General features: G+C 43.7%; 1 protein-coding gene across 1 annotated transcript in view; it reads left to right on the forward strand.

Moving 5' to 3' along the window:
* The window catches only part of FGF6 (fibroblast growth factor 6), a 41,997-nt gene extending 25,766 nt beyond the window's left edge, over positions 1-16,231 (forward strand). The window contains exon 3 of the mRNA XM_082256643.1: positions 15,689-16,231. Coding sequence (XP_082112769.1) covers positions 15,689-15,865 — 177 coding nt within the window. The 3' untranslated portion in view covers positions 15,866-16,231. The remainder of the gene's footprint in view (positions 1-15,688) is intronic.
* The last annotated feature ends 2,364 nt before the right edge of the window (positions 16,232-18,595 follow it).

Consider the following 18,595-nt stretch of genomic DNA (forward strand, 5'->3'; position numbering starts at 1 on the left):
TGTGATTTCGTGCACAGGGTCTTGGGCGCGTGCGCCGCCAGCGACCCACTCCCGCTGTGATTGGACACAGCGGGAGCCAATCAGCAGGTCCGGCAGACGCGATGTCTGCCAGGACCCGCTGATCATTGACAAGAGAAGCAGAATGGTGGTCTGCCTATGTAAACAAGGCAGACTGTCAGAGAGGAAGATGGAGATCTTGTGTTCCTGCTAGTGTTCCTCCTCTGTCTTCCTCCAGTTAAGCCATATCCCACACAGTTATAAAGCACTCCCTAAGAGCACACTTAACCCTTTGATCGCCCCTGATGTTAACCCCTTCCCTGCCGGTGTCATTAGTACAGTGAGAGTGCATTTTTTTTTAGCACTGATCACTGTATAATTGTCACTGGTCCCCAAAAAAAGTGTCAAAAGTGACAGTTAGGTGTCCAATTTGTCTGCCGCAATGTCACAGTCCCACTAAAAATCGCTGATTGCGGCCATTACTAGTAAAACAAATACATTTTAAAAAATTCCATAAAAATATCCTATAGTTTGGAGACTCTATAACTTTTGCGCAAACCAATCAAGATATGCTTATTGGGATTTTTTTTACCAAAAATATGTAACAGAATACAAATTGGCCTAAAATGATGAAAAAATTTGATTTTAACTTTTTTTTTTTATTATTTAGAATGTTATATAGCAGAATGTGAAAAATACTTTTTTTAAGAATTGTCGCTCTTTTTTGTTTATAGAAATAATATAAAATAAAAAAGGACATTCATTTTATTTTGGTACAGCGTCATACGACAGCGCAATTGTCCGTTAAAGTAAAGCAGTGCGGAATCGCAAAAAATAGCCAGGTCATTAAGAGGGAAAATCCAGTCCAGAAGTGATTAAAGGGGCAGCTGGTAGGCTTCATTGCCATATACTTTAATTACTGTGTTTATTTAGTACATCTTGAGTTATTTATCTGGGGAGCGCCTTCTCCTATGTTTTTGGTTTTAGGCTCGGTTCACACTTGAGCGATGCGGGAACACTGCGAATATGCAGCGTGTTCCCGCATCGCATCCGCACATCTGGCAGTTCACACTGCCATATGCGATATGCAGGGGGTGTCAATTAAAAGTTAACGACACCCCCAGTTTGATTGCATATCGCAGTGCGATCTGCAAGTATGCACAGAATCGGATCGCACAAGTGTGAACCACTGCGCGATCCGATTTTGATGCGGCTCAAAAAGTGCCTCATGTGCGTCTTTGGTGCGGATGCAGTGCGAATTCAGCCATACAAAGTGTATGGCTGAAATTCGCACCGCAAATGAGATCGCATGTAATGAAGGAGCAGTGCGCTCCAAATTACATGCGATCTCCGCAGCCGCACAAGTGTGAACTGGCACTTAAAAGTATATACATACAGAATGTTTGTAACAGCTTTTTCCCCATCTGTCAAATGGAATCAAATGTGTGGTTATAAAGGGCCAATCCACCCAAAAGTGCTATTTCAGTTATAGGTGGAGCTAATGGGGCAGAGTCAGTCACTATCTACTTATATATTAAGGCTTCTTTCACATGGTCCGCCTCCGCAGGCGGATCCGTGTTGCTCAGCGGGGATCGATCCGCGATCCCCGCTGAGCCGGGCGGATGACAGCTCCGTCTCCGCTTGCAGAGCGGAGAGGGAGGTGTCTCAGCACCCGCTGCCCTCTATGGGGGATCGGAGGAGAGCGGACCGCTTGTCCGCTCTCATCAGATCCGCTCCGCTCCGATTACTGGACGGATGGAAAAATAGGGTTTCCATCCGTCCAGATTTCAGCACAGGATTGGATGCGGATGGCAGCGGGTGTCAGCGGAGGTGACCTCCGCTGACACCCGCTGCCCCATAGAGCTGCATGGAGGATCCGATCAGATCCGCCTAAAAAACTGACAGGCGGATCTGATCAGACCGCCCGTGTGAAAGAGCCCTTAGAGTACTCCAACTAGGAGATCTCTCTGCCTTAATTCCCAACTTATTTCCTTTCCACCAAAAAGTTTCCTGTCCTCCATAAAAATACAAAACACAGCAGGGATAGTGGGGAATCCTCATAATGGGCAGAGCTTTCATTAAAATAATACCTGCGGCTTCCAGTGGAGACTACAAGATTGTGCAGATATGGTCCACTGTTGTCACCATCAGGAAACCTGCCGTGAGAGTGCATGTAGACGAAAAGGGGTTGATTTACTAAAGGCAAATAGACTGTGCAATTGCAAAGTGCAGTTGCTCCAAAGCTTAGAAAATGAGGTAAAGCTGAACTTTGCAAGAATACCCAATCACATGCAAGGAAAATTAAAAAAAAAACAGCATTTTTGCTTGCACATGATTGGATGATGGAAGTCAGCAGAGTTTCTGTTCATTTACTAAGCTCTGGAGCAACTGCTCTTGCAGAGTGCAACTGCACTTTGCAAAGTGCACAGTCTATTTGCCTTTAATAAATCAATCCCAAAGTGTCTGCAAAGAGGCTGCAGGAAATCAGCAGCATTGAGATGCATCAAAGGATGTAAAAAAATGTGGAAACAAGTTTTTTATTTAAAAAAAAAAATGTTTATTATACACAGTGCTAAGGAAACTAAATATCATTCAGTTGGGGTTTACATCTACTTTAATTTCATGGCGAGGGATGCATACATTTTTCATTTCAGTTGCACAAGCACAAAATAGCCTTAGAGCTACAGGATTATATTCCTGCGTCTTTCTTTACCCTGCAAAATATTAAATGTCACGATTTCTAATCCCGTTTTTGGATCTGGTCACCATAGTGTATTTGTTTTCAAATATAAGTTGCACTATAAATACGTTATGGGCAAATAAAAAAGAACAGACCCGCTAATGTATATCAGCTCGCTGAGGGTTAGAGCTTAACAGGTGGCATCTGACCCATGCGACTTGGAAGCAGAAGGACGAGATTTATTGTTGGATGTAGACTTCCAGGCACCGACTGTCATAACATGCTCTTATCCTTTACAAATAATGACTTTCCAAAGAGTCTTGTAAAGGCACCAAATCTCAGCATACTGTACTTAGCTGGTAAGGTCACCCCGCACATGGGCACACAGCGGCACCCTTGCAGGGACTGACGTCACGCTAATTCCGGTAGGCGCTATAAGCGCAGCCTGACCTCATGCACAGATATGAAGGCGTTATTTTAGACTGTTTTAGCTATTAGTGTTGAGGATTATCCATAGTCAGTCCCCGGTTCTGGGTATACCGAGATCTACCCAGAGGAGCCAGCTATAAGGTGACCACTTAATATCCTGTGACACACTAGCCCTTGTATAATCCGCACAGAAATTTAAACTGAAACTCCAGCCAAACAACTAAATACACAGTTGAACTGCATATATGTCAGGTGTGGTACAAGTTCAAATATTTGCAATTCTTTTGTAAGTCAAACAATCCTGCCACATTTTAAAGCCAGGATAGTGACACTGGGATTGGATGTTTTCAGGTTTTCAGCTTCCTATGCCACCTTGTAATGTCATCCTATGGTACTGCTCCCCCTCCCCATAAAAGACTATGCAGTTCCAGCAGCATGTACATGTAACACAAACTAGTAAGGTTGCACACCGGACCTCCACAGCTACTCAAACCAACGTTATTGAAGTAGAGAGGACATTCCTCCCGCTGAATACCTCTAATAGAAGGAAGTTTCTTCCTTTACTGTTCAATCACAGGCTGGGGCAGGTCCAAGATGACTTGGGCTCAGAGGAAAGAGGTTGAATGATGTTGGCCATCAGACCGAGGACATCTAAAGGCAGAAAAAAATACTGCAGGAGAAATTTCTGGATTGAAGGTGAATATTGCAGAAAAGGCTATTTTATCTTTAAATAGACTATTTACTTTTATTGTACTGTTTTTATAGTTCTATTTTAAGTGAAATCACACATCAAAAAAGAGATGGGCAACTAAAGTTATTTGCAAATTTTCACTTTTCCTGTTGAAGCTAAGCTTGGCCCTACCATCCGATGGACATTAAGGCTTCCCATCACATCAAAAGTGATCCAACCTGGAGGCAAAGGATGCAGAAACGGAAAGGACAACAGTCAAATTTTACAAAACAAAAAAATATCTGGATTAGCAAAGAACTTCAGCTGCTCATATCTCTGGATATACTCATCATTATGAAAGACAGTTTTCACTGCCTCTGCTAATGCAGGCTAGTTCCTGGCAAATCGCTAAACACGCAGATGAAATACACATATGGAAGCCAACTAGTTTGTATTTCTGACCATCCAGTTCACAGCTCCATCAATTTGCACAGTCCTGTCTGGCAAAGGCAGAAGATCTGCTGTTTCTCTTCACCAGTTAAAGGGAAGCATAGCCAAAGCTTTTTAGCCATACTTTACTATGGGTCACAGGAGTGCACGTACTTGTGACCCAGAATCAGCTGACAGCTGGCAAAAGCCCGCTATCGGCGGACACAGGGCCGGCCCTACCATGGGTCCCGCTGGGTCTATTGGACCCAGGCAGAACTTGGAGAGGGGCAGAAAATTGACTCCCAAGATTTTTTTTCCAGCAGTTTTGTGTGTCATCAGTTTGCGGCGCGTTACGGGCTGCATTTCCCTATCTCATACTGCTGCCTGTAGTGCAAACTGATGAGTATGAGAAGGCGAAGCATCTCCTCAGGGGAACGTCCTTTACGTGATTGTGGTATGCGCAATGACGTCAGACATCAGCGCATTCCATCTCATGCAGGGCAGGCTGGATCTTCTAGTGCGGTGGCCACAGCAGACACAGGATTAACAGGAGGACTGAGGACACACAGTGGGTGTTTGGTGGACCAGTCCAATGATGAGTTTTGGAAGATAACAGGATATATAATATTTTCTAAATTTTATATTTATATAAAATAATGGATGTGGGGGCCTTTTGATGGGCATGATTTTTTTTTGGGGGGAGGGCAGCATTTTATCCTTGGACCCAGGTAGCACAATGTCTTGGGTCAGCCCTGGGCGGACATCACAGAGCAACTCCAGGCTCTGGAAGGATCTCAACAATATTATCAAAATCCACCCAGATGCCTGACCGACGCGCCACTTAGAGCCTGAGCCAGCTGCTCCAGCCCCTTTTCCAGCTCCAGTGAGCGCTGGAGGGGCAGAGCAGAAAGCAATGACTGGCAGGCACCGCTCTCTGCTCAGGGCCGGGAACTCAGCAATCAGCAGTCATATGATCGTTCAGTTCTTTGGCTTAGAGCAAGCGGGGGACAACTGCAGCATCACAGGGATACTGCAGCCATAGAGGGGAGTATAAATGTTTTTTTAATTTTTATTTCCACACCTCCTTTAAAGGAGAATTCTCATGAGCATTCCAAAAATTAAATACTGGTCCATATATTCATGAGTAAATACCTTTCTTTACCTCTTTAGTGAAAAGCTAAATGATTATGAATAAAATCTTTTCTTTAGTTCTTGAATTCCTGCATGCCAGCTCCTTTCCTGTCAGAAGCCCGATTTGTAGGCATTGTTATTGTTAAACTCAGGCAGAGCTCAGTTGCCACTCAGTGAATGCACCTGTCAGGAGCATTGATGGTAATTACACTGACCATTCCCTAATAGGGATGATCGAACGGTTCGGGTCGACCATCGGTTCGACCCGAACATTGGCTGTTCGAGGTTAGGCCGAATTTCGAACTTTTTGCTGAAAAAGTTTGGAATTCGGCAACCAGAACCGACCAAAATGCAATGGGACAGGAAATGGGCTTTAAAAGCCTGTGATTGGACCAGAACCATCAGTAAAAGCCAATTGAGGGGGCAGGAGAATGCTAGGAATGTAATTGGAGTGACTAGGGGGTCCAGAGGCCAATCATTAGTGAATACGCCCCCCAGTATATAAGATAGCCCCCGCCAAATTCCTAGCATTGTAATACAGGGACGTTGAAGAGAGTGGAAGCAGTTCTGTTACTTCTGCTTCAAAGTGTCATTTAGCAATTATTAGTGTGAGGAAAGGGATATCTAGTGTAGTTAGGGTACTATTTTCCACTATAGTCAGATTTAATAATCTAGTTTCTGTAGGGAAAGTGTTAAGTGTAAGGGGACCGTAGTGTAGTGTAGGGTTAACTGACTCTGACTGCTATGGCAGGGTGACAAAACCCTTCCATGTCAGGGTGACCGCTATAGAGAAAAGATTGTTTCTCTTAGGACACTTATAGCACAGGGATATGGCTTCGCTCCTGTCACCCTGCTTTTTGCTGCAGGCGTTTATAGTGTTTTTTTGAGGACATGTTTGGAGTCAGGCATGACATCTGAACTTCTGTGTAGGGGTATATATACACACACACATGTATGTATATATACACATACACATATATAGGTGTGAAAGTAGCAGAAACCTATGCTTGCGCTAATGAAATAATTAACACCCATATGGCTTCTCTGCTATAACACCTATATGTGTGTATGTGTATAAATACATATAAGTGTGTGTGTATATATACCCCTATACAGAATTTCAGATGTTTTGCCTGCCTCCAAAGACCCCAAAAAAATGCCCAAAAAAAATGCCTGCTGCAAAAACACACCTGGGCGTTTTTGTAGCTGGCGTTTTTTTGGGCATTTTTTGGGCGTCTTTTGAGGCAGGCATAACATCTGTACTTCTGTTTAGGGGTATATATACACACACACATGTATGTATATATATATACACATACACATATATAGGTGTGAAAATAGCAGAAACCTATGCTTGCGCTAATGAAATAATTAACACCCATATGGCTTCTCTGCTATAACACCTATATGTGTGTATGTGTATAAATACAAATAAGCGTGTGTGTATATATACCCCTATACAGAAGTTCAGATGTTTTGCCTGCCTCCAAAGATCCCAAAAAAATGCCCAAAAAAAACGCCTGCTGCAAAAACACACCTGGGCGTTTTTGTAGCTGGCGTTTTGGTGAGCAGCAGTCTGGTGAGCTTTTTTGTCAATCTGCTCTCTCCTTTTATCAGAATTCTCCTTAAACTACTGCAACTTATTGGCTCTTCTCCCATTCCCAGGCTGAGCTCTGCTGTAAAAGGACTTATGCTGTATGCATTCAAAAATAAATTGAATGTTGTATTAATATGCACAGCTGAATTCATTTATACCTTTTATATTTATCCCGGAATCAGCTGTAAATAGTTATTACTTAACCACTTGCCGACTGCGCACAGTATATTTACTGCGGCAGTCAGCCCCTCACAGGCAGAGCGACGTAGGTCTACATCGCTAGCCTGTGAGGCTCTGGGGAGCGAGTGCGCGCCACCGGAGGCGCGCTCCCGCACGGTCACGGACCCCCCCGCGCGTGTGACCAGCGGACCCGATGTCCGCCGGTCACTCGGCGATCGTCGGGAGAGAGGGAGAAAGGCATTCTCCCCTGTGTAGAAACTATGATCATACGGTTCTACTATGTAGGACCATTGATCATTGTTCCTACTCCTCAAGCCACAGCCAATCACAGTTAGAATCACGCCCCTAGGGACACACACCACCCCTCCCTCTCAAATAAAGTTAACCCTTCACTGCCAGTGTAATTTTACAGTAACAGTGCAAATGTATAGCACTGATTACTGTAGAAATGTCACTGGTAACCCCAAAAGTGTCAAAAATGTCAGTCAAGGGTCCGATCTGTCCGCCGCAATGTCGCAGTACCGCAAAAAAATTTGCAGATCGCCGCCATTACGCGTTAAAAAAAAAACAACAAAAATGACAAAAATCTTTCCCTTTGTTAGTAAACGCGATAACTTTTACGCAAACCAATCAAAATACGCTTTTTGCTATTTTTTTTACCAAACATATGTAGCATAAAACAAATTGGCCGAAAATGTTAAAAAATTTTGATTTTTACATTTTTTTGGGGAATTTCATATAAAAAAATGTGAAAAATATTGTTATTTTTGCAAAATTGACGCTCTTTTTTTGTTTATAGCGCATGATCAAAAAATCGCACAGGTGATCAAATACCACCAAAAGAAAGCTCTGTTTGTGGGAAAAAAAGGACGTCAAATTCGTTTAGGTACAGCCTCGCACGACCGCGCAATTGTCTGTTAAAGTCACGCAGTGTGGAATCGCAAAATACCCCCTGGTCAGGAAGGGGGTAAAATCTTCCAGGGCTTAAGTGGTTAAAGTGATATTAAGGTTAACTTTTTTTTTTTTTTAAATAACAAGCATACTATACTTACCTACTCTGTATAGTAGTTTTGTACAGAGCAGCCCCGATCCTTCCCTTCTGGGGTCCCCCGCCTCCTCCTCTTCCCTGAATGCCCCCATAGCAAGCCGTTTGCTATGAACCACTTGAATCCTTAAATATTAGACAACCTATGGGCCTCCAGCTGTGACACGACCACAAGTCCCACATTGCCTAGTCATTTCAGCCAGAGGCATAACTAAGAATTTTAAGCCCCTATAATAGAAAACAAGACCTTACAACAACTTTATTAATAGCACGTAATGTACACACAAATACTTTACGCGTTATAACAAATTCATAAGTGAGCCCAGTGGCTGATGCTATCCCTGTAGCTAAATCCCTGTCTCCAGAAGCTAACAGAGTATGCTGGAAAATTCCACCCATGAACAGAGTTCCATAGGTTGCCCATGGCTGGTGTATAAGCAACATAACTTATCCCTTGAAGACAAGTTTCTATTCTTTTATATTTCTTACAGTGGGAACCCTGAGACTAGACAGTAGTGGTATGCCTAGAAAGCCATTCCTTTTGTAGCTCAGTGCCTAAATAAGAACACATCTTACTAATCTTTTTAGTAGTGGTGACCACAGGATCATGCATGTTCTTCTGCTAAGTACATCTTGTTCCCATACTCTCTGTGCACTTAGTAAAGATGCTAAAAGGCTTATTTAAAGTGGTAGAAAGTAGACTTGCCAAGTTAGCCATTTGCAACCTAACACAGAGATGAATATGGTTCAGAGATAAGTTATCCGGCTGGGCAGTAACAAAACTGACTGCGTGTCATTTAACCTGTGTGATACCTTAATGACATCACAAAAGCAATATCGTGATGCTATTCTACAATATGGGCACTTGATTTTACATACCACTATATACAGTATATTTATTACATTTTTAAAACTGCCTTTATAAGGGGTTTGCTTGTTATTGAAACCAAAGGTCTCCAAACTAGAGAAAATGTAAAAGGAGGTTGATATGTTGTGCTTGTCAATCAATGATAATTACAGTTGAAGTGTTACTAAACCCAGGACCCTGCATTCACTATATCTGGTCTCCCACAGTACACAGAACATGGGAATGCAATTGTTTTAGTAAATATAAACTGCTAAATAAATTTTCTCATCAGCAGCTTATAGCAGTCTTGTGACTTCTATCAGTGTGTTGTCAAAGCTAGTAGGAGGAGTTTGCATTCCACTCTGACTGTCCTATGAGCAGTGCCAGGACAAGGTCATCCAGCACCCAGGGCAAAAATGCCAAACTGTGTCCCTCCTTCCCTGCCATAAACCATTGCGCCCAGGGCAGCCATCCCTCCTGCCCACCCCTTGTCCCGGCCATGCCTATGACGCTTCAGAACCCCTGACCATCGGTCTGGACAGTGCTGATGCATCCTCCAAAGTAAAAAAAAAAAACAACTCTCTAGCAATACACACCAAACTGAGTATGTGCAGAGTGACTCCAAATGCTCTGTCTTATCAGGAGATGGATTGGGGACAGAGGAAGAAGGGGCGGATCAGAGAAGATAGGATCAGGATCATACAGCCTGTATACACAATGCAGAGGATTAACCCCTTAGGTTTCACAGTGAGTATAACAAGCATGCTTTACTGCATATATACACTGATTTTCCTGTTGTGGGTTTAGTAACACTTTAGGCATTTTGAGTGAAATGCGTAAAGTTTCTTCTTTGATGTCTGTTTATCCATTCATGCTTGTACATCTTCACAATAAATCTTATGGCTGAGAAGCACAAAAAAAAAATGGAAATGAAGGGGTTTTATTTTACTGGAATTTTGTAGAATACTAGACTTCACCTTCTAACCTCCACTAGGAAACTGGAATCTTATTGGTTACTTGTTTTGTACCTGTAGCTATCACAAAACTACTTTTACAAAATGTATTTATCATCTTATAGTGTACTGTAACTCCATTTTTGGACAAACATCTACATAGAATCAAAAGGAAAATGGATAACACATTTCTCTTTCGTTCATTGATGGACACAGCTCCTGATCTTCTTAACCAATGGTTATATTGCCCCCTACAGGAGTAGGACACTAGGCAGAAAAAAGTCTGGCCATGCCTATGGGCAGTCCCAGGGGTATACTCCCTCTTTCTGCTATAGGTACTCAGTTTTTTCTGCCTAGTCAGGAGTAAGGACCTAGTTCCTTGCTGGGATCTCTGGTCCTGGCAATGTTTTCTTTTTAGATATATTTTTTTTCTCCTGTTTTTTTTCCTATCAGATGTACAATCTACTACCAGACTGGGTGACTGGCTGAATAATCTAGACCCAGTGGTTACCCCAGTCTGGCCAACAAGCGCGCGCAGACCTCAGCTCCACGCTAGGTCAGCCACGACATAGCCCCACCGGATGGGGGCTGGCCTGCGAGTTAAACGCCTCGCGAGGTCGCATACGACCAGGTCTTGGCCTGAGTCGCAGCATTCCTTCTGCCCGACAGCCCCCCCCCCCCCATTTTTTCGATGAAGAGGAGCTTCTTTCTGGAGCGGTGCCCCCCTATTTCCTGGTATGGTAAGTAACTGCCCCCCTCTCCCCCTGGAGGGTCTTGGGGTATACATGGTCCCCCTTCATGGGACGGTCAGACCGCTGGTTTCACCTCCTTCCCATTAGGCACCCCCCTCATCGGTCTGGTGGTCCATGTGGGCCATATCGCCCCCCATCCACCCCCCCTCCTTCACTGACGCTGGGGCTGTGGGGTGGCCTAGTCCACCGCCTGGGGTGGGGGGCAGGGTGCTGTGCTGGTGATGGGGGCGGGGGTTCACCGCCGGTAAATGGCTGTGGGGGGCTGTGACTGGTGAATGTTCCTGCCAGGGGCCCCCCTTCCTGCTTCTCCCATTTTCTGAGGCCTAGGGATCCCTTCTGGGGTCCATGGGAGCTTTGTGGTGCCATGTGGGGCCGCCATTTTGCTGTAGCCTAGGTGGTCAATGCATGGTGGCCATGTTTGTGTAGTCTGGTGGCCATTTTGCGGTGGTTTGCCATTGAAAATAGCGGCGGCCATGACGGTGGAGCCCTGTGGGTGGCAATGTTGGGGGTGGGAGCCCTTCCTGATCCCCTGGTGTTGACTCCTGGATCTTTTCACTTCCTGATCGCCGCACGTGGAGTGCAAATTATCCTGGTGGCTGCAGGTGTCTGTTTCTGCTGGATGTTGAGTCTAGTGGTGTCCCCTCCCTCTCTTCTGAGGATCGATTAGGTGCTCTATTACTGGCGACCGAGTGGTGCTGCCGGAGTGTAGTGGGGTGTCCCTTAGCAGTGTTTTTACTCTTTATTTTGTGGGGTCCCCCTATTGACTCATGGGGTCTTTGGAGCACATTTCTCCACCTAATCCCCTCTCAGCGAGTTCCAACCATCTATCGATGCACTGACGGCGGTCCTGGAGGTCTTTTGTGTCCCAGGTGGAGGTGGTTTTTGGCCAACGGGCTAGCAAAAAGCGCCCCCTGTTTTCCCCTGTCTCATCTGTCTCCTTAGATCCTGAATCTGATTCGGCTGTGGGTTACTCTGCTGGGTCTGCGACCACGCTCCCTGAGTTCTCAGATAGAGAGGATGATTCCTCAACATCTGCAACCACGCACAAAAAGGCACTGGTGGATGCACTGATTGTATCTGTGCGTGAGACCTTAAAAATGGAGGGCGCAGCTAAAGCTGCAACGGAGGCATCGGTTCCCGTTTGCACTCACAAGCCACCCAGAGCGGCAAAGGTGTTTCCTTTCCCTGCCTATTTAGACAGAATTGTCACTAAAGAGTGGGAATGGCCAAAACCTCCCCTTGTGGTCCCTAAGCGATTTGATATGCGGTACCCCTCTGGACTGTTTCACCGGTGGTGGACCCTCCGGTCCCCAGATTGAACAAAGCAACCATGATTTTGGTTGAAGAGTCCCTGGCCTTTAAGGACCTGGCTGACAGGAAGGCAGAGGTTGTGGCCCGCAATATGTACACCCTGGCTGGTTTGGCACTGAGACCAGTATTTACCATTGCACTGGTGTTGCAAACTCTGACTGAGTGGGCTAAGCTTTTACGCCGTGACCTGGGGGGGGGGGGGGGGGAGCAGCTCTCCCCTGAATATTGCTGAGCTGGTGGACCAGTTGTTCCCGGAGCCGCAGTTTATTTGTGATGCCTCTTAGAGAGCCTAGCGGCGAGGGGAGCCGCATCCAGTTTCGGGCAGTGGTCGTATTTTTGGCTCAAATGCTGGTCTGCGGACCAGACCTCTAAAAAGGCCTTTACTGATCTTCCTTTTGAAGGAGATCACCTGTTTGGAGTTACCCTGGATTACATCATTAAGGGTCTCACAGGGGGGAAGTGTACCTTTCTTCCGCAGGCTAGTAAGGTCAAGGACCCTCGTCTTAGACGTGGACCATGCTTCTCGGCTCATAAGAAGTTTTTTCGTCCCTCAGGGGCGACTGACATAGGATCAAAGTCGTTCAGGGCCTCTTCTGGTGGATCCAAGTGAACTTGGTCTGGCAAATCGAGAGCTGGCTCATCCAGACCCACGGACAAGGCTTCTTCAGCATGAAGGTGCGCCCTCACCTGTAACGGGTGTGGGGGGATGTCTTTGCTGGTTTCCGGATCCGTGGACTTCTCTGGTACAAGACAAGTGAGTCTACGAAGTCAAACGGTCTGGCTACAAGATCGAGTTTCGCTCTTACCCCCCACAAGGTTCTTCCCTTCCAAACTGCACCTGTCCCCGGAACACTTACAGGGTCTGTTTGGGGCAGTACAAGATCTGTTACTTCAAGGAGTGATTGTCCTGGTTCCGACATTGGAACACGTTCAGGGTTTTTACTCAAACCTGTTTACAGTACCCGGCAAAGAAGGAAGGCAAGGTGTGTCCAATCCTGGACCTCAAGGCGCTAAACTGCTTTGTGCGGGTGCAGAAGTTTGGAATGGAGTCCATTCGCACGGTGGTGGCATCCCTGCATCAGGGAGATTTTCTTGCCTCTATCGATATCAAGGATGCTTACCTTCACATTCCAATATGTGCCGGTCACCAGCACTTCCTCTGCTTTGCCATGGGAGAGGAGAGTTATCAGTTTGTGGCATTACACTTTGGTCTCACCTCTGCTCCTTGGGTCTTCACAAAAGTGTTAGCCTCGGTGCTAGCATTGTTACGCCAACGGGGAATTGTGGTACTGGGCTACTTGGGCAACCTCCTTCTGCGAGCGGAGTCTCCTACTGCTCTGGTGGAAAACGACTCTGACGTCATCTTGAGCAGCCACTCCAGATGACGTCAGAGTGACGAAACACATAGGGCAGGGCTTAGCACCATTGCGACACTTCCGGTGTGGGACCGTGGAGTGCAGAGCATCCCAGACCTCCTGTATGCCTTTGGACATAATGAGCGTTACTTTTTATGGGTATGTAAGTGGATTTTACTTGTTTTAATAAAATTAAAATGCGGTTTTACACTATGGGGGCTATCATTTTGTGTTCCATTGAGCTGTAAAAGAGGACACAACCATACAGAGAATATGAGGGGGAGCTTAAGGGAGGACCTCGGAGGGAAGATAAAGGCAGTTTTTCCAATTAAAAGGCAAGACGCCCATGTTGAAAGGGGGTAGTCATCTGGTAATTGCATACCTGGTGGGGGACACGAGAGGACCCGGGACTCACTGCATGCTTGGAATTTATTGTACTGGGGTAGAGCCGATTTGTGGATATATTGAAGACACCATATGGACCAGCAATTTTACGTAAAGAATATTCAAAACAACAGCTCATGGTGTTTTGAAGGACATTTATTACTATTATTAATCACCCTGATATCATATAAGTAGAGTGAAGTACTCACTATTAAGCACATTTGTATATAATCAGCACTAGCACTTTTTTGCGGTGTTTGCACTAATGTTTTTTGCACAGTACTGTATGTGATTAATTTTACTAATGTTATTTATTCATTCAGAAAGCACTTTTGAGCAGTATTTGCATGTACAGCACAGCAGAGCCATACCCAATTTCTATAAATATTCTACTTATAGAAAGATCTACCATCCTACGTGGAAGATGTACATTGTGTGGTGTGAGCCTCTTGGGGTTCATCCTCAATCTTTTTCAGTGGCTCAGATCTTGACCTTCCTTGAGTACTATCAAGGGCCAGGTGTCGGCCTTAGCAGTCTTCTTTCAACGGCCCTTGGCCACACACTCCCTGGTGCGTACTTTTCTTCAAAGAGTTTGGCACTTGGCTCCTCCAGTGCGATCTCTGTTACCGCCTTGGGACCTCAGTCCTCCAGAAGCCTCCTTTTGAGAATTTTGGGAGATTCCCCTGCTTACGCTGTCTCAGAAGGTGGCCTTTTTGGTGGTTATCACCTCTGCGCGCAGGGTGTCGGAATTGGCGGCGTTATCCTGTCGTTCACCCTACTTGGTGGTTCACAGAGATAAGGTGGTTCTTCCCCCCCTGTCCGTCGTTCCTTCCAAAGGTTGTCTCTGATTTTAATTTGAATAAAGACATTGTGTTACCTTCCCTGTGTCCCAGGCCAAAACATCAGAAGGAAATTGCCTCGCATGCCTTGGATATGATCTGAGTGATTAGGGTGTACCTGGCAGCTACAGAGTCTTTTAGGAAATCAGACTCATTATTTGTGCTCACAGATAGGCCTCGGAAAGGGTTGTCCACTTCCTCTGCGGCATTTCCAGATGGATCAGACAGACGAGGGTTCAGGCCTATTCCATCACGGGCCAGGTTCCTCCTTTCCCTGGCAAACCGCATTTTACTCAGATGCTCAGTACTTCCTGAGCCTTCCTTCATCAAGCGTCAGTAAAGCAGGTTTGCAAAGCGGCCACTTGGTCGGAACACTTTCACAAAGTTCTATAAAGTGCATGTGTTGGCATGTACAGATGCTTCCTTTGGCCGCAAAGTTTTGCAGGCTGCTGTTTAGAAGACCTCGTCCTTTGTGAGGGTGTATTGTTCTTTTCATGTGGGCTCCAGTTGTTTTGGTTAAGCTCCTGTTTACCCGGTTGGCTATTGTTTAGCCTTGGGAATTTCTTTTATACTTTTCCCACCCCTCATGTTTAACACTGATTTGTGATGTCCCAATGGTTAAGAAGATCAGGAGCTGTGTCTGTCAATGAACGAAAGAGAGAATGGGATTTTTGACTTTCCATAAAATCCATTTCTCTGATGTTCATTGACGGACACAGCACCTACCCCTCTGTGGAGTTGTAACTCTTCTGACACTGCTTGTAGCAATACTGAGTACCTATAGCAGAGAGAGGGAGTATACCCACTGGGACTGCCTGTAGGCGTAGCCAGACTTTTTTTCTGCCTAGTGTCCTGTAGGGGGGCAGTATAATCAATGGTTAAGAAGATCAGGAGCTGTGTCCGTCAATGAACATCAGAGAAATGAATTTTACTGTAAGTCAAAAATCCCATTTTTTTCTGGTGCAATAGGTCAACAATTCCTGCCATCTAAGTAGCAAATCACCGCACAGGAATATAAAACTCCATAAAGTCCAAGGATGTTTCAGTGATATATTGTACATTTTAGCACCCTTTTTCTTTCTATTCTAGGCAACATTTCAGGATGAGTGCAAGTTTAAGGAAATTCTGCTATCAAACAATTATAATGCCTACGAATCTCATCTATACAAAGGTGCTTACATTGGATTAAGCAAGCATGGGAAAATTAAAAGAGGAACGAAAATTTCACCCGCAATGACTGTTACACATTTCCTTCCGCGAATATGAACATCGTGCAGCTGAAATGTCTTTTAATTTTGCACATGTGAATAATCTCCCAGGTAAAATATTTATGCCATTACAAAATATATGTATATTTGGAAGGAGCTATTTCTATAGAATCATTGCAAGCCATGTCCATCCGAAATCTGCTTACTGCAATTTAATGACAACTTAAAACACAAAAAAATGTTACAGAATGTACTATTTTTTTTAGTACAGTATACCTAATTTATCCCTGATGGATACAGGATGAATTTTGAGAGCATTTTTTTCCAAAGGACAATGTTTTTTACATCTTATTTTTCTGTGGGAAAAATAAACTTAAAGTCCTTAAAACTTTGAGAAGTGTAAATATACTTCTTATACCTCGAAACTCAGCAAACTCAACTTTTTCGATATTAGGAGGTGCATGTATAATATTACTTAATAGGATTTTTTTAAAAGATGAAATAATGTAACTACATTTATATGTTTATGAAAATAATGTTTGATAAAAAGTTTCTAATATAAGTTATTTCGATGGTGATGTTTTATGTTGAATAAGTTACTATTTAGATATAAACAGAACTGCTTTCTGGGTTCTTGCTAGTACTGTGCAAATGGTTATTGGCATATTTTCACTGAAGGTAATCAATTTTTGAGCATTTGTAGTCCTCCTTTTCAGTAGTCTCTGCCTCCAATAGCTCCTTTTCAATTAACATAATCCTTGTCCCTTGTTTGATTGACTGAACTTTATCCATATAGTGTAGACTGCAATTATTAAAACCCAACTCCCGCCAATACTTCTACCTTAATACTAGATGGGACAGAGAAGTGTTCAAACCTCTACCAGGCTGTTTTTTCTCTCATTTTTCTCATTGGAGAGATTACCTCTTACTTTCTTCCTTTTTGAGGAAATTTACAGAAAATCTCCCTAGTGAGTGACACAAACAGCCTATAAAACCTGATAGAGGTTCTAGACAGTTCTCTTTCTTACGTAAAACTGAAACAAATGTGGTCGGAGTTTGGCTTTAATGTTCATGTAGGCTGCAATCTAATACTCACCAGCAGATGGTGATAGTCCTAATGGTGAGTAGTGGACTCTTAATCTTCAAGTCTCCTAAAACATCTGTAAATAGGCCTACAGGGTAGTGGCTTCTTAATTTAATATCCGTCACAATACCATCTTGCCATGATTATAATAATAACCACAATTTTTTTTTAATTTTTAAGTGTCCTTTTTAACATATTTTATTTTGTGCTTCCATGCTCTTTTGTGACATTAAATGATGCCTGCTTAGGGGAGTGTATTGCTCTTGGTACTAAGGCTCAAGGGGGCATACAATGTGTGCAGATGGTGTAGCTACATAAGGAACCTCTAGGATTTAGAGGTCCATTTTTACTCGATGGGTGCTAGGACCTCCACTGTCATGTAGACTTGAACATTGCACAGTTCTATCTAGTTGTCATTCAATACTAAGTTATTTTATTTTACACGGCCAGCAGTTGAATAGGGGGCCTAAAACCGGTCTTGCAGAGGAACCCCTTGGTGACAGAATGGTGACATAGCTAACTGTCAGTGAACTACACTTCCCAGCAGGCATTGAGTAAATCATTTAAATCTCAATCTAGGAGCATGCACCAAGAGGCAGTATTATGTGTTGGAATACTGCATTCAAGCAAAGCTTAGAATGTCGATCCCCAATGTAAATATGCAGACTACCAAATGGGCAGATGGGTGACAGGTCTAAATGCTCATATGGAGATAGCATCTGACACTGGTTACCACTTTAAGAAGCACCAGGGTTACAGATTAGAAGAGCAACATAAGTTATGTTAATTAATTAGCATTACACTGCATTAAAATACACCAATCCGGATACAGTGAGGATGTGTAGGTTTTTATCTGTGCATAGAAATTACATATAGATCTAACAGGCGCCTCTAAAATTTGGAGTTGAGAAGCTTGTTCCTGCTCCCTAACATTTCTAGACATGCCTACAAAGGTAAAGCAGAACTAAACCAATCGATTTTACTGTTTCCCAAAACAGTTACATTTAATGCATGCTGTGAATGATAACTGTCAGAGTTGCTTGTGCTTTCAACCAAACTGTCAAGCCATCAAATGACTGGTGTCATGTGCAGCACCATGGCAACTGCAGATCAAACTGAGGCTAAGATGGCAGCTTCCTAAGCTATATAAAGAACAGGAAGGTTTAGTCCTGATTTAGGCAGTTATTCCACACAACTGTAGATTTCTCCAGGTTCCAGATGTTTTCTGAAAACAATTGGAAGTCACCCATGAACAGTTGATTCCATTCCAAACTTGACAGAACCCCCTTTTTCCTTAAATCCTTTCCAGCTAAAAAGAAACTGAGATATTAAAACACAAAGTAGCATAAAAAAGAGATCAAACAGTTGCAGCAAGGAATTTGCTGTTAAGGGTTGAATTACTTTAGTTTCAAGAGGCAACTAAGCTAGACTTAAAAGAATTATTCAGCTGGATTGAGAAAAAAACTTTCAAGATTTAGTGGTTAAGGGAAATTTTATGCCGTATTTTAAGCTTATTTATTTTGTACATGATGCTGAAGAACTACTGAGATTTTTAGAATGAATTAAATAAAAAACAGTATTATTATATCTTTCAATGTGTATTAAAAGATATAATATAATACATATACAATTTATTCTATACCTCTATATTATGTGTTTTTTCTATGCTGGATATATTCAAATTTGTGCTACCAAATGTGTAAA

The sequence above is a fragment of the Pelophylax lessonae genome (genome assembly GCF_965119305.1).
Source record: "Pelophylax lessonae genome assembly, chromosome: 4".
In the NCBI taxonomy this organism is placed as follows: Eukaryota; Metazoa; Chordata; class Amphibia; order Anura; family Ranidae; genus Pelophylax; species Pelophylax lessonae.